General features: G+C 31.1%; 1 protein-coding gene and 2 long non-coding RNA genes across 3 annotated transcripts in view; 1 reads left to right on the plus strand and 2 right to left on the minus strand.

Annotated features, from left to right (window-relative positions):
* Nucleotides 1-1,479: 1,479 nt before the first annotated feature.
* LOC134244868 (uncharacterized) lies at nt 1,480-3,379 on the minus strand. The gene is made up of 3 exons (XR_009987305.1): nt 3,241-3,379; nt 2,487-2,563; nt 1,480-2,101 (listed from the first exon to the last, which is right to left on the minus strand). It is a non-coding gene; the product is annotated as an uncharacterized LOC134244868 (long non-coding RNA).
* A 4,774-nt stretch (nt 3,380-8,153) lies between these two features.
* Nucleotides 8,154-17,170, minus strand: part of LOC134244870 (scavenger receptor cysteine-rich type 1 protein M160-like) — a 40,597-nt gene continuing 31,580 nt past the window's right edge. Inside the window, exons 10-14 of the mRNA XM_062727112.1 lie at nt 16,001-16,142; nt 15,509-15,672; nt 9,525-9,681; nt 8,498-8,658; nt 8,154-8,167 (exon numbers count right to left, since the gene is read on the minus strand). Of these exons, the coding sequence (XP_062583096.1) occupies nt 8,154-8,167; nt 8,498-8,658; nt 9,525-9,681; nt 15,509-15,672; nt 16,001-16,142 (638 nt within the window). The remainder of the gene's footprint in view (nt 8,168-8,497; nt 8,659-9,524; nt 9,682-15,508; nt 15,673-16,000; nt 16,143-17,170) is intronic.
* LOC134244869 (uncharacterized) lies at nt 10,450-14,000 on the plus strand. The gene is made up of 3 exons (XR_009987306.1): nt 10,450-10,850; nt 13,009-13,115; nt 13,316-14,000. It is a non-coding gene; the product is annotated as an uncharacterized LOC134244869 (long non-coding RNA).

Genomic DNA, 17,170 nt, shown 5'->3' on the forward strand with positions numbered 1-17,170 from the left:
TTTAATCACACAATATAAAAAATACACAGACCTGGAACCAAGCCCCATTGACTAAAATTTAAGCAACGTATATCTGTCTAAGCATAAACCAAAGAAGACCGAGTACGACATTTTTTTCTTATTTATGCATGATCAAGAAGCGATGTGTTTATGTCTTATAAAACAAATATTTGGTCAGATTTGTTCAGATGCTGCAGAATGTGTTTTTACTCTTTACACGTAAGGGCAAGCATAAATTACTTAAGGTAGAGATTGATAGCTTGTCAACAAAAAAACTACCCATTGAATTTTTCTGAATTTTTTATATGTTTGTGTTGAGTCCTTGTTCTAAATCATATCAAAAATTCAAGGCAGGTCATCGGGCTAGTTTTAGAGAAATTTGACAATTTTAATATAGCCTTCATCAACCACCGAAGAGCTGAAATAGCAGGGTAAAATAATATAAGAATATGATATGAAAAGGGCTGTAAATTTTTTATTGCTATATCAATTATCATTTGTCTTATATGAATTCAAACATCTGTCTGTATGAATTAATATTTGACATCAATCTTAAATTTATCATGCATTGTAAGCGAAAAACAGAATTACATTTACCAAGATGCATGGTCAAATTAGGTTAAAATATTGCCTATTCATTGCACAAAGTCTCACACTTCTGCTTACACTGTGAAAAAATTACCCATCAAATTTCTTTTTTTTATTGCATATTATAGTTAGTCTATAAGTGTCTTAAATTTTAGAAAAAAATCATACTACATAATGGGGTTTAAATTCAACCTGGAACAATTTTATTATCTTACACCCTACCCTACCCCCTTCCTTTAGAAGGATGCACTTTTGAAGAATATGGTGACTAAGAGGTATTATCAAGAATTTATCAAAATATTTCACAGAAAATGAGTAAATTCTTTGTAATATTCTTCTAAATTACATTTCGTATCACAAAATCAATTTATACATATGTACACCTAGACACATGTTGCCCTGGTTGACCTTTTTGCACTTATATTAAAAAAGATAAGAACTTTTCCTTATATCGTTCAAATTGACTTTGATAGATAGAATTAATCAAAATATTTCAAAGGAAATGAGTAAAATTCCAAGTAATATTCTTCTAAATTACATTCTATATCACAGAAAACAATTCATACATGTACACTTGGACACATGTTGCCCTGCTTGACCTTTTTGCACTTATATTAAAAAAGATAAGAACTTTCCTTGATATCGTTCAAATTGACTTTGTAGATTTATTATACATATGATTCTTGGATGAATTATCAATGACAATATGTTTTGACCAATTCTGTTCATAAGTAAACTGGTTTTATTATCTTCCTTTGACAACAATAGAATGATTAATTTCACTTTTAACAATTCCATTTTTATTCCAAATACATGTACAACATAAATAAGAAAACCAAGTGATTAAGAAGTTTTGAACGCAGAAACAATCCACAGCATGTTATCCTTGTTTTAAAAATATTCAGATAAAAATGGGTTATGTATTACACTGTTAAATGAAGACTGGCTGGTCATCAGTTGTCAGATATTAATACACTAAAGCATCACATGGTAAAAAGTGCGGGAAAATAGGGTGATTTGTTTATCATTACGTACATACAAAAATAATGTAATAATTTACAAAAAAAAGCATACAATGAATTAGAGGTAATATTTTGTAACCTTAAAGTATAGATTTTGCAAACAGATTCATAAAAGTTGGAGGAATCCCACCATAAACTGTATATGATACTGTACAATTTTTAAACTCATGATGTAGTTCAACAAAATAAAGTGAATACATTCAGTACATGTACGGTAATAGGATAAACTTGCTATTTTGCTTTTTGTCTTATTGGCTAACAAAGATCAGTGTAAACATGTATGTATTTTTAATTGCCATCGTATGCAGCCAGGTGCGTCATGTTCATGGATCCTGACAATTCCGTTGTTTTTATGTCAATACAACAAAGGTGTTCTTTCACAAGGTGATCTGCAGTTAGCAAAATTCATTCTGTATATTCAGATTTTGAAGCACGTCTTATGGTGTGATTTGTCCGTTCCTCTTTACCGTCTCCTTCTGATAGTTCTTTTTCTGAACAGAACAAAATATTTTAATACAATAAGAATGAAAATACATGTTTTACTTCTTTCTTACCCTGCAAACATAGTATGACTATGTCTATATGAATATAAGACACTTCTGAGATACCTTTTTTATATAATGTCATGAATTTTTTAAATTAAATGCAAATTAAGCCGGTCTCATTAATCTGGGCACTTTTGCTCTTAAGGAAATTATCTGGATTAATGAATTGTCTTAATTAAACAAACTGGTATATAAGGATAAAGATCAATTATTTTAGTTTCTAAATGTAGGCCACACTCTAAGGCCAAGACCATGGGGTTATATGTGGAATTAAAATACTTTCTTTTTACATCTTATTCCATTTTTTAAATTCAGTTTTGTCCCTATATACCTTATTGATATCCAATATTCTTTTGTAACACTGCAGATGACACTTGATTAGCCAAGGATCCTATATTTCCATGGGATCTGTAACATGATGAAAATAAAATAAAGTAAATAGCTTGATCTATTTAAAACATATTGTGAAATTTAGGCCATACCAATAAAATTTTTTGTTCGTCGGACCCGCGCGCTCATATTTAAACAGAACTATACAAATAATATTAATTTAAAATCCCCACACCATGGGAATTATGTGCTGTTTTCTTTTCCATTTCCGCTCTATTTATCCTACTTTTAATCTACTTACTCTGCAAATCAGAAAAAATATAATTCTCCGCTCCAATTTTTTCATGCCCCGCCTAAAAATTTTGCCTACAATAAAGTAATAATATTATTATTTGACCGCTAGCCCGTTTGTACTTTTTTCATCAAATGTCCGACGAAGAAGAAATTAAATTGGTGTGGCCTTATTAACAATTTTGATTTATTTTGCAAATTTAGCTATGATAATGTGAAGAGGTCAATATTGTTAAAAAACCATGTCACTTACAAGTTTTTTAACAATAATGACTTCTTCATATTATCATATTACCAATTCTTTGATGCTTTAGTTCAAACAATTTCATTCAAGTTAGAAAACATCTTTACATTTTACAATTTTTTTGGTAATTCAGTTTTGAATTCAATTTACAACATGCCTTTTTATATGTTTATATACAAGCATTTAACCATACATGTATTTAAGTCAATAGAGCACCTACATGTAAGTAGTGATGCAGGGATCTCCAGTTAGATTCTCAGTCCAGCCATACATGTTCCTCATTTCCTGACACAAAAGTATGCCACTTTATGTTCAGTTTTCTGTAGCAGATCTGGCTTGAACTTTCCTGAAATATTTATATGATCTTTGAGAAATTACTGACTTAAGAAAATGCTTCTATATGTATACAATAATACTGTATGTACATTATGGTGTTTACATTAAAAATACAAGGACTAAAAATCATAAATTCAAATTTTTAATACATGTATTATAAAACACCTCCTTTTTACCACCCCCTTGAAAAAAATTCTAGATTTTCCCTTATACCTGTGCAAGTGTAAATTGAAAGGAAAAAATACAAACCAATGGCCATTTTGGAGGTGATGTAAAAAGCACCATTGACATTCCTCTTTCCAGGTGACACTTGATTTGGTCACATTATTTCAGCAGAGAAAGCTGAATACACTGTCTAGTCCATAGCTTGCTTCACCTGTAGTATTAAATATTTCTTTTATAATCTATGAATATGATATCTATTTATAATCAGGACCCTTTTGAGCATTAAAAAAATACATACATAAATTTATTACATGTACATAAATATTACATAAGGCTAAAAAAAAGTCTTGTTTCCTCCTACAAGACTGACCTTATTTTTTGTCACTTGATCCTAAAGCTGTTTCTTTTTTTTTCAATGCAACTTTTTACAATTTGCATTTTATTTCAAAAAGACAAAAGTTTCGCAAATAAATGTCCACTATCATTTATAAAAGGGGTTATAATAATTAAAAAGCACCTGTCATCCAAAGCAGAGAAAGTTTACACATTTCTGCATTTGAACAATTTAAGCAAAATATGTTTTTCCATTTTTTGATCTGAGTAACTAAACACCACCTCGTGTGTTAGGCACAGATAAGTATGATTACTTTACATTTTTTACCAATCCGGCCTTTATCATGTTCTGAGATGTCTGGTTTTATTCTTCTATTCTACATGTAGAAGTTACAGTCTGGTCATGAAATAAGTTTTAATTTTTAGCTAAATAAAACTACTTTAGGAAGGTAAAAAAATCTATGAAGGTTATTGGTAATTGAATCTAAATATACTGGTTGTACCAGACCTGTGCGTAAACAAACAAGCACCATAGGCCTAGTCATGATCGATATACTAAGTCGTAAATATTCACCTTATGTACCTGACACGGACACAGCATACAAAAAATCTGTTCTGTAAAAATTTTTCTTCTTCCTTCATACCAATTAACATCTGTAGGGTCATGATCTTTAAAATGTCTAAACAAAAAACGTCAAGCACAGATCGATACCGGTGTACCCACGTGGTACTGCAGTGGGCACTGGACAAGGAGTAGTTTCATCATAATTATGTTCTTGGTCGGTTTCAGTCTCACTTCTATTTTGATTCTCATGAAGATGCTTCAATTTCGAGAACTGTAAAGATTTAATATGTAGGGCAAATTTGTCTTTGAAATAGAGGATATTTCTCGATTGCTTCGTCGGCCATCTTGTAGCATAGACAATAATGTGTAAATGGAGACTTTTATTTGACGGCGTTCCGGAATCCGGAAAAAAAAACACGTGCAAATATGCGAATTCTTTCTATCACGTGATTGCTATCGGTCTCTACCTTAATCCAACTTTTATTTTGTAAGAGACATTTTCTGTCATAAATGATGTATTTTTTAAGGCCGTTTAAGGCTTAAGGAAGAACGTTTCCAATTTTAGAAACAGCAGGTTTATAAATTTTAAAAATAGAAACATCGAGTCTGTAACACTTTTTATACTTGATCATGTGATCCAGTTTGAGCCAATCAGATAGCTGGAACAATACAGAAAAATAATAATATACAATTATAGCCTTTTGATGAGGTCAATCCCTCTATATATAGACCTTAGAGAAAGCATATTGACCGAGCACGAAGTGCGAGGTTGATATGCTTTCTCTAAGGTCTATATATCGAGGGATTGTACCGAATCAAAAGGCTACAATTGTTTTATTATTTTTTATTAGTTAATAAGAAGTGTCTTAAAATCCCTCTTTAAAATACTCAGTACCTTCTCATACAAGGCATTGTTATGTCATTGCATTATGACGTCACAGTAATGAAAACCAGTTGCAGTATCTGTTTTTAGAAACATCCAGTCTATAAAGACTATTGTGACGTCAGCACTATTGTTGCTTCACAGAAGAACGTTTCCAATTTTAGAAAGACTTAATGAGTAATGAGTTTTATTATTTTTCTGTATTGTTCCAGCTATCTGAGAAAAATAATAAAACTCATTACTCATTAAGTCTTTCTAAAATTGGAAACGTTCTTCTGTGAAGCAACAATAGTGCTGACGTCACAATAGTCTTTATAGACTGGATGTTTCTAAAAACAGATACTGCAACTGGTTTTCATTACTGTGACGTCATAATGCAATGCCATAACAATGCCTTGTATGAGAAGGTAATGCGTATTATAAAGAAGGATTTTAAGACACTTCTTATTAACGGATAAAAAATAATAAAACAATTGTAGCCTTTTGATTCGGTACAATCCCTCGATATATAGACCTTAGAGAAAGCATATCAACCTCGCACTTCGTGCTCGGTCAATATGCTTTCTCTAAGGTCTATATATCGAGGGATTGACCTCATCAAAAGGCTATAATTGTATATTAATCGGCAATAGTCTTATTGATAAAATATAGCGGTATTGATCACCCGGAATTTAATTTCAAAGAAATGTAGCGTAAATGAATTGAAATTTTTCGCAATGTAGCGGTAATGTTGACCTCCCCAAAGATATAGAAATTGCAGGATCCAAATACAGGCAACTATACATTATTCTGGGTCAATACTTACATTGAATAATATAAAACACTGTCAGATACTGAGTATTTACTTTTATACCATCTATAAAATGTTCAATAATTGTTGATTTGATTACATTTCCCTTAAATCTTAATGTGTGATATATTTTTTTCTGAATAAAGCTAAAGTTTCTGAGATTTCAACCTAACGTATATTTTTAATTATTGAAACATCGCGATTCACTTCTTAATGCGCGATCTTTATAGCAACATTTTAGTCGTTTTTTTTTTTCTTTCAAAAAATTAGTAATTGGAGCTTTCTTTCACATTTTTTATAAGAATTTATTTTTAGATATATAAACTTTAGGAAGGACACAACTATCGTACGATAAAAGGTTTAAAATAAATTAGCCTTTTTTTTTCTTGTAGATTTATACAATGTAGTACATTAAAAACAAAAGCTCATATATACATGTAAGTAAAAAAAAAAGTTAAATTTAACAATGATTTTCTGCAATTAGGCTATAAAATCTAGCCGTTTTCCCTTATCCCTACAATTCTCATGTGAAAGTATATAAAATATTGTGGGTCACGCGCGAAATCCTGCCAATCCACTCAGCGGTAAGATTTCGTATATATAAAATTGCATTGTGGGTCATTTTTTGATTGTGTAATTATGGGTCAAAAAAATTTTTTTTGTAAAAAATGAATATAGTTACTATTTTATTGTCATAAACAAAATTTTAGGCACATGGTTTGTGGGTCAATATATAATGACCCATAACCCATCCAAGGTACCCACAACGTGAGTGAAAAAGACGCAAAATAACCCACAATCCGCATGGCACAAAACTATATATATATATATATATATATATATATATATATATATATATATATATATATATATATCCTCTATGATATTATTTGTCTGCATTAATGCATTAAAATGTCTTTTTGGACAATTATATAAGTATTTGGAACCGGGGCTTTATTTTTGCGTCAGCTTAGCAAACGAGGGACAAACATTGCTTCAACTGACAAATCAGATGAATGAGAATTGCAAGATGGGTTACAAAGTTTACTTCAGGAATTTTACACCTAAAAAAACAAATATGATGGCGATGGGAAAGGCACAAAGAACATTTTCCCACCCACATCGTAAAGAAATTTCAATTGTTTCTTTTTGCCCTATGATTTCCATTCTAACACTGAATGACAAGAAATTCATATCCGGATACCTATTTTTGTATTCATATGATTCGAAGCAGAATTTTATTTAAAATTTCTAAAGGGAAAAGAGGAAAACACTTGCTGTAGCCTTCAACTCGACACTTGCATATATCGACGACGTACTGTAAATTAAGCTTGAAATAAAAGACACCACAGTGATTGACACATCTATTTCATAATTAGATATTTTACTAGAAAAAGACAATAATGGTAATCTTAAAACAAAGTTTTATGATAGACATGATGACTTTAATTTTTCAACCGCCTTCCTTAGTTATGGAGCAATATACCCTTATCTCCTTTATACGGGGTTTAAATCTCTCAGCTGATTCCATACGCAAGTGTTGTGTATGGATGTATGGATAATTTCTTTAACGAGGTAGGTAAAGACGAAGAAGTTGATGAAACAACAATATCAGCCCTGTATAAAGTCACCATTTCGTTTTCATCATCAAGTTTTATCATGGACACATTGACTTCGTTGAGATAAATGTTGATTGAGATTTTAGTACTAATTGTTAGACCATTATTTACACACTGAAGTATCGACAGCTTTTCCCGTTATGTTCGGATCAGGATAAGGAAAACACAATTGATGTGATCGGTCTGCAGGGGATGCTCATTTTCATGGTACCTGATCCACCTCTGATGTTTTAGAGCTCTATGTTTGCTCTGATATAATAATTTTAGCTGCCAACCTTTATTTTCCAAAGAAAAAAATTACATTATAGTTTTAAAATTTAATCATTTTTGTATATCTTTATATGGAGCTCGTCTTTTAAAGACCAATATAGTTTGGAAATGGCCACAACCACTCAGCCCTCTTAAAACTACCGAGTTGTGACCCATACTACTAAAGGAGAACCTAGTCTATATACCCTGTATGATAATTTGTTCATATTTTTGTCTTACTCATAATCTAATGTTTCTTAATCACAATTTTCAAATACCATTAGTTTTCATCTAATAATTATCAATTTTCTTTCTACAAGAAAAGGTTTTGTCCCCTTTCATTGAAAGACATTCATCATATAACCTTACTTTATTCTTTGGGTCAGATTACCTATAGCTAACAAATAAACGTTTGAAAAACAACTGCGACTTTGTTTCTATTTGTATAGAGTATAGGTGTCTTAAAAACATTTTTAAAAGTATGTCACATTTTTATTAGCATTGAAAGTATCCGCAATTATGTGCCTTAAAACTTACCTGTACAAATTAGTCCATGAAAGTCGGTTGTTATTATTTTTCCCTTTTCAAATGTTTTTGTACACTGTTCAATCCCCTTTTCATTTCCGCTACATGAAAGAAAACTCATCATCCGCCTACCAAATTTGCGCCCAAAGTAGTTGAAGGTAAACACTTTGTCACTAGCAAAACATAATATATTCGTTAAGAAGTATAATCTCTTTAAAGGTACTTGGACACAGATTTGAAGTCAATATTTTCTCTATAATATTACGACTTACATATTTTAATAGCATTTCACAAAAAAATTAATTAAAAATCTTATTTCATTTAAAAGTTATTCAAACTTCAAATTTTTTGGCGTGTTTGATTGACAAATCCTTGCACTTTCACAAATTTTAACCTTATATTCTTAATCCTTAGGAAAAATTACAATCTTGTTGTGTATTAATGAAAAATATAAAAAATTTTATCCAGAAAAATAATTTATTCAGAGTAGAAATGTTAGAAAACAAAACTCCTTCACAAGTATCGTCATTCCGAACTAAGAGTTGCGTACAGAGTTTATCAAATCGAGCACACTCGTGTTACGTACACAGTTTTTGTAAACAGGGACGAGTTCTGTTATTGTTGATGTTTAGAATTCACCGGGTGCGTTCAATCGTCACAGTCTGCTTACCACAACTGCATGGACTGACAATATATTGTGTGTTTGATTTGCTTTCGAACATATCTACTCTGAATTTTCTGGATCATAGTAATTAATATTTTTCATTTGTACACAACGAAATTGCGACTTTTCCTAAGGATTAAGAATAGAATTAATTTGCGAAAGAGCAAGGATGTCTCAATTAAACCCGCAAAAAGTTGAAATTTTAATATCTTTTATATGAAATAAGATTTTTAATTAATTTTTGTGTCGTAATATTATAGAGAAAATAGTAACTTCAAATCTGTGTCTAAGTACCTTTAAAAGATATATATTTCTCAACTTAGAAAAAGATTGGACCAGCCTTAAATGTTACATTTAATTTAAAAAGTGAATTACATAGGAAATCCAAGTTGTCGACAAGCAACTTTTGCTTCCTGTATTCCCCACTGGGCATAGTTCTCCGAAGAAATATAACCGTGTAAATTTCCAAGTGATAGACGAAGTGTCCCTTGATGTTTAGCAAAACCATCTTCAACATTGAGTGTAAAGGAATCTAAAAGGAGAGTAAATATAGTAAAATTACCATAATTATCTCTTTTTTCCAAACATCCAATGATCATACATATAATTGTAGGCTTAAGGTGAAATGCTTTGAATCAACCTCAAATTGAAAATAATAGTTAATAATAAAGTAATAAGTTATATCTTAAATATATACGTCCAATCATTAAAAAAGGAGCAAAAATATCTTATTGGAGTAAAGGTATTTACCATATTTTCATTGACAATTACAAGCTTGTCCTGAATTTTTTTTCAAAAATATCTTACATATATCCCTGTTGTTTTGATCTTTGAACTAAACAAACATGCAATATGCTCTAATTGTCGAAAACGAACAACTCTGAATATTTTGCTAATGTATATTTAAGTACGGCTCCGTGTAAAAATCATGCAGACAGTATAGAAAAGGTGATTTATCGACCATCTTCAAATTCAATAAAATTGGGTTTAATATATTCATTTGGGTCTAAATTGAATATAAACAGTTGATTTTGTTATAATTCTTCTTTTTTCATTTAGCCAGGGATAAAGTACTTGAGGTGTAATTTTGTATAGATAGTGTGCAAATAATGCCTATTTCAGAAAAGAATATCATTAAAACCTTAGAAGAAGTACAAAAACTTAATACATAATTCAAGTGAACATGGAAGGCTTAATAAAAATTTACTTTAATATTTTTGTGCAAACGAAGTATTGAAAAGATACAAGGTGTTTAAAATCGAGAATTAGTCAAGATTCTTCAAATGAGTTATCTCCCTTTGCAATTTTACATAGGTGGCGCTAGTAAAAATAAATGGCAGCCTCTATGGTTAGCTGTACGCTGCAAAGTTATTTTGATGCATCCTGTGATGTTTATTGCAAAAATATGTGTGAAGTGACATAAATTGGTTGAAAGGATTCTACAAGAACAGATTAGGCATAGTTTTCGGGCAAAAGTATAGCCATGTGTCGTGTTGATTAGTATATTGACCTTGTTGACGTTCTCCCGAAATGGTACTCGCCTACTGACACCGTTGTGATCTATCTCAGAAGGTTAAATTCTACGGTAATCCACCAGAGTCCAAGAGTAAACTCTCAGAGAGGGGTGGCAGTCCGATTTTGTCAGCTTACTCGACTTGGAGAGGGAAGATAATGTACATTTGGACAGTTACATTTGACCAGGTAAGATCAGGTCCAGAACACTGCAGAACAATTTCTTAATTAAGATAATTAATTTTGTAGCTTGAAATAACTATGTAGCTTTAATATGTTGACGGTGCGACCGTTAGGGCGAGCGCATATACTTATCCATTTTCATTTAGATTGGACATGTAAATCCGCACGTGAAATTCGGTGAGTATTAGATTCTGACGTCATATGACGCCGTTTGTGTGATGCTTTACCAAACCGAAGCCTGAACAAGGCAGATTTCAATCAGTGTATGACTATCTTTCTGCAATAAACAGATAAAATCATTAAATCAAGACAAGTTTATTATTCGTTTAACTTTTGTTGTTATTCTCGCGAGAATGTTGCTTTAGAGTTTGTATATGAAGCGATGCATTGTGGGTCTAAATTACTGTGGTAAAAAATTCTTTGGAATGAATGTGCAGTAGTCTGAATTTTCTCTTTGCCCAGGCGTTTTCATCAGAGCTCGCAGTTACGTGCATCGCTTTGCGACCCTTGCTGCACTTGCTATTAATCTATTCAAAAGCTTTTTATATGCAGTCAAAAGTATTTTACAAGTCCTATATGACAATGTATTATGAGTCTTTAATAAAAAGGAAAAATCATAGATACCTGTAGTATTGCAGCTGTTGAATACTTTTAATTAAGCAAAAGACGAATTTCCATTTTCTTAAGAGCTTGGGTACACTACCGTTAATGGAAGGTAATTTTCAGCACAACGTTTTTGTCTCTACTCTAGCATTCTACAATTATTGTTAATACAAATCAGAAGTGACACACGGTTTTCGTCGATTTACTGCATACTTTATCACCAAAAACTATAGAGTTTCTTTTTTACTTTATACAGCCAAAATTGAAAGATTAGTTTCCAAAGACATTACTCGATGCTCACATTTAAAATTGTAGTTTTAGATGATAAATACAGTGAACCTTCAGATATCTGGATGCAATATATCTGAATGCTTCAGTATTCGGAAGATTTTTCATCGGAACGAAAATTTTTAACGTTATTTTGTCTTATTTAACTGGTAGTTCAGGTATCCAGACACTTCACATATCTGGAAATTTGACTAGGAACCAAAGCGTCCGGATAAATGAGGTACCACTGTAGTTGCTTCCAATACGTACCGTACAAACCTTGTGACGTTTGTATGTCTTACTTTTGATATTTGATTGAGGGGTTAAATGATAATTGTGCACATTGTGCTGCTGTCTAAAACTATGTAAAGAAAACTGATAGCCAATTTACATGCAAATTTAAGCTGATGTGTCATCAGATAATCTTGTCGTCTAGACCTGTTTAAGTTACTGTGCACTCCCCTATGTGCGATGAGGCATGAATAAGTATGATGGTATGGTTAAGGCAGTGTTTGAAATAACTGGTGCTCAACCGTCTGAGATGCACAAAGTTTGTCACAGGCAAACATATTTGTAACAGATTACAGATTTGACACCCGACTGAAAATGAAAAACTTTTCAAAAACTTGACCTTGGTCATGACTTTTGAATGAAAAATAAAGGGTTTTTCTCATTGGGATTCAAAACCAAGGCGCACATGGATCTTAAAAAGTAGATAGAAAGCTTGGAATGGTTTAAGTAACAATCTTTTAAAATCTTCTCAAGAACATTAAGATGATGATATGGAAGCATTCTCTGGTGATGTAGTGTATAAATAAATTGGTTAAGTTAAACCCCCCTTTGGGTAGGATGGGGCCACAATGGGGATCAAAGTTCCACATTGAAATATATAGGGGAGAATCTTCCCTAGAACAGCAAAGCCATGATTAATATTGTACTGATATGGAAGTTATTGGAAGAAGCCTCAAGTCGTGTAGATTCTGTTTAAATTGTACTAAAGTTAAAACTGGAGACAAATTGCAAATGATGAAAAATACACTAGTAGAAAAGATATTTCACATACAGCAAAACTCGTTTACTACAAACAGATATAGCGAATTCATGGATATAGCGAAGTTATTTTAGATCCCCAGTTATATAAATTTAACAAATTCCTTATATGGATATAATGAGTAATTGATGTAGCAAAGTAATTTCATAGGTCCGGTGACTTTGTTATAACTTTGTTTTACTGTATTTCATAAATTAGTATTATTGTTTTTTAGATGAATTAAACTCCATTTTATTTTCACAGAATATATGCGATGGGCTGCATCATGGTTTTGAAGGAAAAGGTTACACTATTTATTACAGACAGCAAGAAAACATCATTGAACACCACCAACTAATAAGACTCCAAAGGTGGGAGAATATCTGTCATGCAACCATTTATAGATTTTTAATGAAATTACTGCATTATATAAACTTGATATTCCATGTAAAGTAATTTATAAATTCAAAATAACCATTTAGTACCTTAATAATAATGTAGCATAAACTAAAGAATTCTAAATTGATGAATGATAAGTACATGTACATGTATATTGTAATTATTATTTTAGGAATAATGGAAAATATGATATTTAAAGCTGTCAAAAAGCAGAGATTAGAGTTCAGTGGATTCCATGACGGTACTTTGGATAATGTTAATGAGGCAGCAATTCTTTTCCAAAGGATCTTAAGTGCTTTTAGAAGAGGCTAATAAACAAAGGACAGTCACTTACTACAGAAGAGAAGCAGAGGAGATTAGTGATATTCTGAGTGGCATGACTGCACCTTACAAAGATGTAAAACTTTAAAAATTGTGTTTACATATACAATGATTATATGATAAATGTATCTAGTAATCAATATTAATATGATTAATATTTTCAAATGTTTTTTTACAGTTAACTGTTCATTAATGAAAAAATAATTTGTGTTGTATTTGAATTTGGAAATGTAAAGGAATTTATTTTAAAATGTAAACTGATATTCTTACATGTAAACATGTACTGGTGTATGTACATGGTGTATTTATTGGACTCTGACAAAAGATGATGCTACTTCTTTTTTTTGGTGAAATTATTAATCACAATGATTTTTGTGCACATGATTTTTTTTTAATTTTCCATAGGGTATGGTATCTATGATTCCTACTCAGCCTTTTTTGTTTTGCTGTTTTTTAAATCATAGATATATTTTATTTTCTTGATAACTGAAATCCTCAAAAAATGATACTTTGTTGTTTTTTGTCAACATGAATTATCTCCCCCTTTCAGCTTGAAATTAGAAATAATACTGTAGATATAGATATAATTTGATTATTGAAAATAAATAATTGAGTTGGATTTGGATTTGGAACTATAAAGAAATTGTTTTGAAATGCTTTTTATAATTTAACATGCATATTAAATATATACATGACATTTATTTGACCGTGATGAAAAAGTGAATTTCCCATTTTTTGTATAAAACTCTTTAATGGCTTTTGGAAATTAATAATCAATTGCACAAAAATGTTTTTAATATTTTATTTGCCATAAGGTATGGTGTCTAGGAAATAAACACTGCCTTTCTGTTTGGCTGTAGTGTATTTTTTCTTGAATTTTTTTATCGTATAGCTGAATTTAGCTGTAAATCCTTTTAAAATTGAAAATTTCAGTTTTTCTCGACATGGATTATCTCCCCTTTTCAGCTGAAAATTAAGAACTATTACTGGACGTGGTAATATTTGGATTAATTATGAAAAGTAAATAATTTGATAGTATTTGAAAATGGAAATATAAAAAAATGGTTTTGAAATGCTATTTATTTTTTACATGCAAACATATATGGCATATATTGGACTGTGACAAAAAAACAGAAATTACCATTTTTGTACAAAATTCATCAGTTGTTTTGGGAAATTAATAATCATTTGCACAAAAATGTTTTAATAATTTTATTGACTTTAGACTATAGTCTCTATGAAACAAACATGGCTTTTTAGTTTGGCTGTGGGGTTTTTAGAAATTTTTGATAGATAAAAATCCTAAAAAATTGATATTTTACATTTTTTGCCAATATGGATTATCTCCCCTTTTTAGCTTAAAATTAGAAAACATTACTGGTCATAAAAATATTTTTGACTAGATATGGATAGTAACTACTTATGCTGTATATTAATAAGAAATAAACATAAATTTGTTTTATTGTTTAGTTTTCTTTTCATTTAATCTTCATTATTGGTATTTTTGCCTGTTTTTAGAGGAAATTTCAGCCATTTTTTGCCCAAAACAGTTTATCGGTTGCCATGGATACCAATGGCAGAATTAAAAAAAAATTATAATTTTTTTTGGAGTATCTTAGCATACTCTACCAACATGCAAAGTTTGAAGAAATTCTGAAACCCCCCATGAATCACCCTCTGCATGATTTTTACACGGAGCTGTACTTAATAAGCTTCATGTCAATTTCAGCTTAATTCAGATAAAATTTGCATAATTCTTAATAATAGGTATGAAATTTCAGCATAGGAATGACCGCAATAACATATTGATCTTTTGAGATTTTACACACCTGCAGATTATTAGGACCATGTATTTATTCAAATCAAGGACTTATCATGATTCTTTCGTGTCATTAAAATAAAGCTTTCAATCTTGTTTTAAAATCGTATAAACTTTGATCGAACACTCTTAAATGCTGACCATAATTGTATAAAACAATATTCTATTGTTTAAAAAATAAAAGAAAAAACAATTTTAAGATATATTGTAAAAAGATGAACCTACCTTCACATGACAGATAAGCAAACTGTTCCGTTTTGAATGTTCCATCGATGGTCATTGTACAATCAAAAATACTCCCTTCTGTACCGGTACAGGAAACCGAGAAAGCCCAGCGACGAGCATACATAGAAGGAAATGATGTGGATCCCTCATAGTAAGCTATATTTCTAGGGGAAAAAAGACAGAAATGACCTAAACTAATCACTGTTTATAATTTTCGCTCATCTTAATTAAATAAGTGCAATTTCATTGGCAATCATAAAAAAAATCAGCATCTTGATTATTACATGTACTTTTAAAAAGATAATTTTGTTTCAGTTGACTTCTATAAACTTCAAATCAAATAAATAACCAAAACTCAGTCATAAAGCGATAAAGACTGATAAAACATTTTTGGAAGTGGAAAGACTTTATTTTCAAATACAATTAAATACTCAGAGACAGAAAACGATTGACTTTGTTATTCAAATATGTATAGTTGAACATTTGCCTTACGTTGTAAATCCAAGTTGTCGACAAATAACCTTGGCTTCGTTTTGACCTACTGGAGGAATGTACCCTTTTTCTCCCTCTATAGTTAACTCTATTAAACCAGTCTTTGTACTGTTTCCTCCAACAAGGGCTACCTTTGGAGAGTCTGAAATCAAGAGTTTTTTCACTTATAAATAGGGGAAATGGTAAATTAAAGAAGCTTAATACTCTTGTCGAAAAAATTCTTTCCTCTTTGTGTAGGTTGTTGTTTTATCTTTCCGTTTGACAAACTTTTTGTGTAAGATATTGAAAAGTCTTTTTAGCCGGACTTTGCTGAAAGCAAAATCCTGGCTGTAGGCATCATGATCGACTGCATTACTAAAAATAGCACAGTGTAGAAAAGTAAACAAAAATCCAAACAACTTCAAAGCCAACGCTTTTGATAAACAAAATAGTACAATGGCGATACGATTTTTAAAAGGACACAATGAGTCAAAATAATGTTTTTCTTTTAAGATATCTGTAGCATACAGAGAAAGACTTATGAAAATTATGAGTTTATACGAGGGTTGTCCGATATGTATTGTGTATTGTACCACAGCGCGATATCGCCTTGCACGACTTCGTCGACATTTATACGCCTGGACAACTCTATTCAATACCTTGCCATCAGTATAAACACGAACCTTCAAATACACATGGTTGTAAAATAATCGTCATTTCAACAGGTCGAGACCACTACCTTATACTTGGAAGGCAATTTTAAACACGTGACGATGTCTTCGTCACGCCCGTTCTCCAATCAAGTGAAAGAGTCCCAAAGCATAACAGTCTACTACGTGTTAACGATTCAATGGCTACACGTGGTTTTTGTCGGTTTACTGCACAAAATTTAACTCGTCACCGGAAAAACTGTAGAGCTTCTTTATAACTTTATTAGACCGAAATTGAAAGATAATATTCTAAAGACATTGCTCCATGCTCACATTTAATATTAGAGTTGTTTTAGATGATTAACAGTTGCTTCGAATATCGTACAAACGCTTTGACTTTTGCATATACATAAAACACTTTCTGATAATATTGAGGGGTTAAATAATAATTGCACACATTCTCCTGCTGTCTAAAAACAAAGACCTATATACTACCTGCGAAAGCTATGTACACGTATATCACGTGAAAAAACTCAATGTT

The sequence above is a fragment of the Saccostrea cucullata genome, unplaced genomic scaffold, assembly GCF_032062105.1.
Source record: "Saccostrea cucullata isolate Sc308-1 unplaced genomic scaffold, CSIRO_AGI_Scuc_v1 ctg2369, whole genome shotgun sequence".
NCBI lineage: Eukaryota > Metazoa > Mollusca > Bivalvia > Ostreida > Ostreidae > Saccostrea > Saccostrea cuccullata.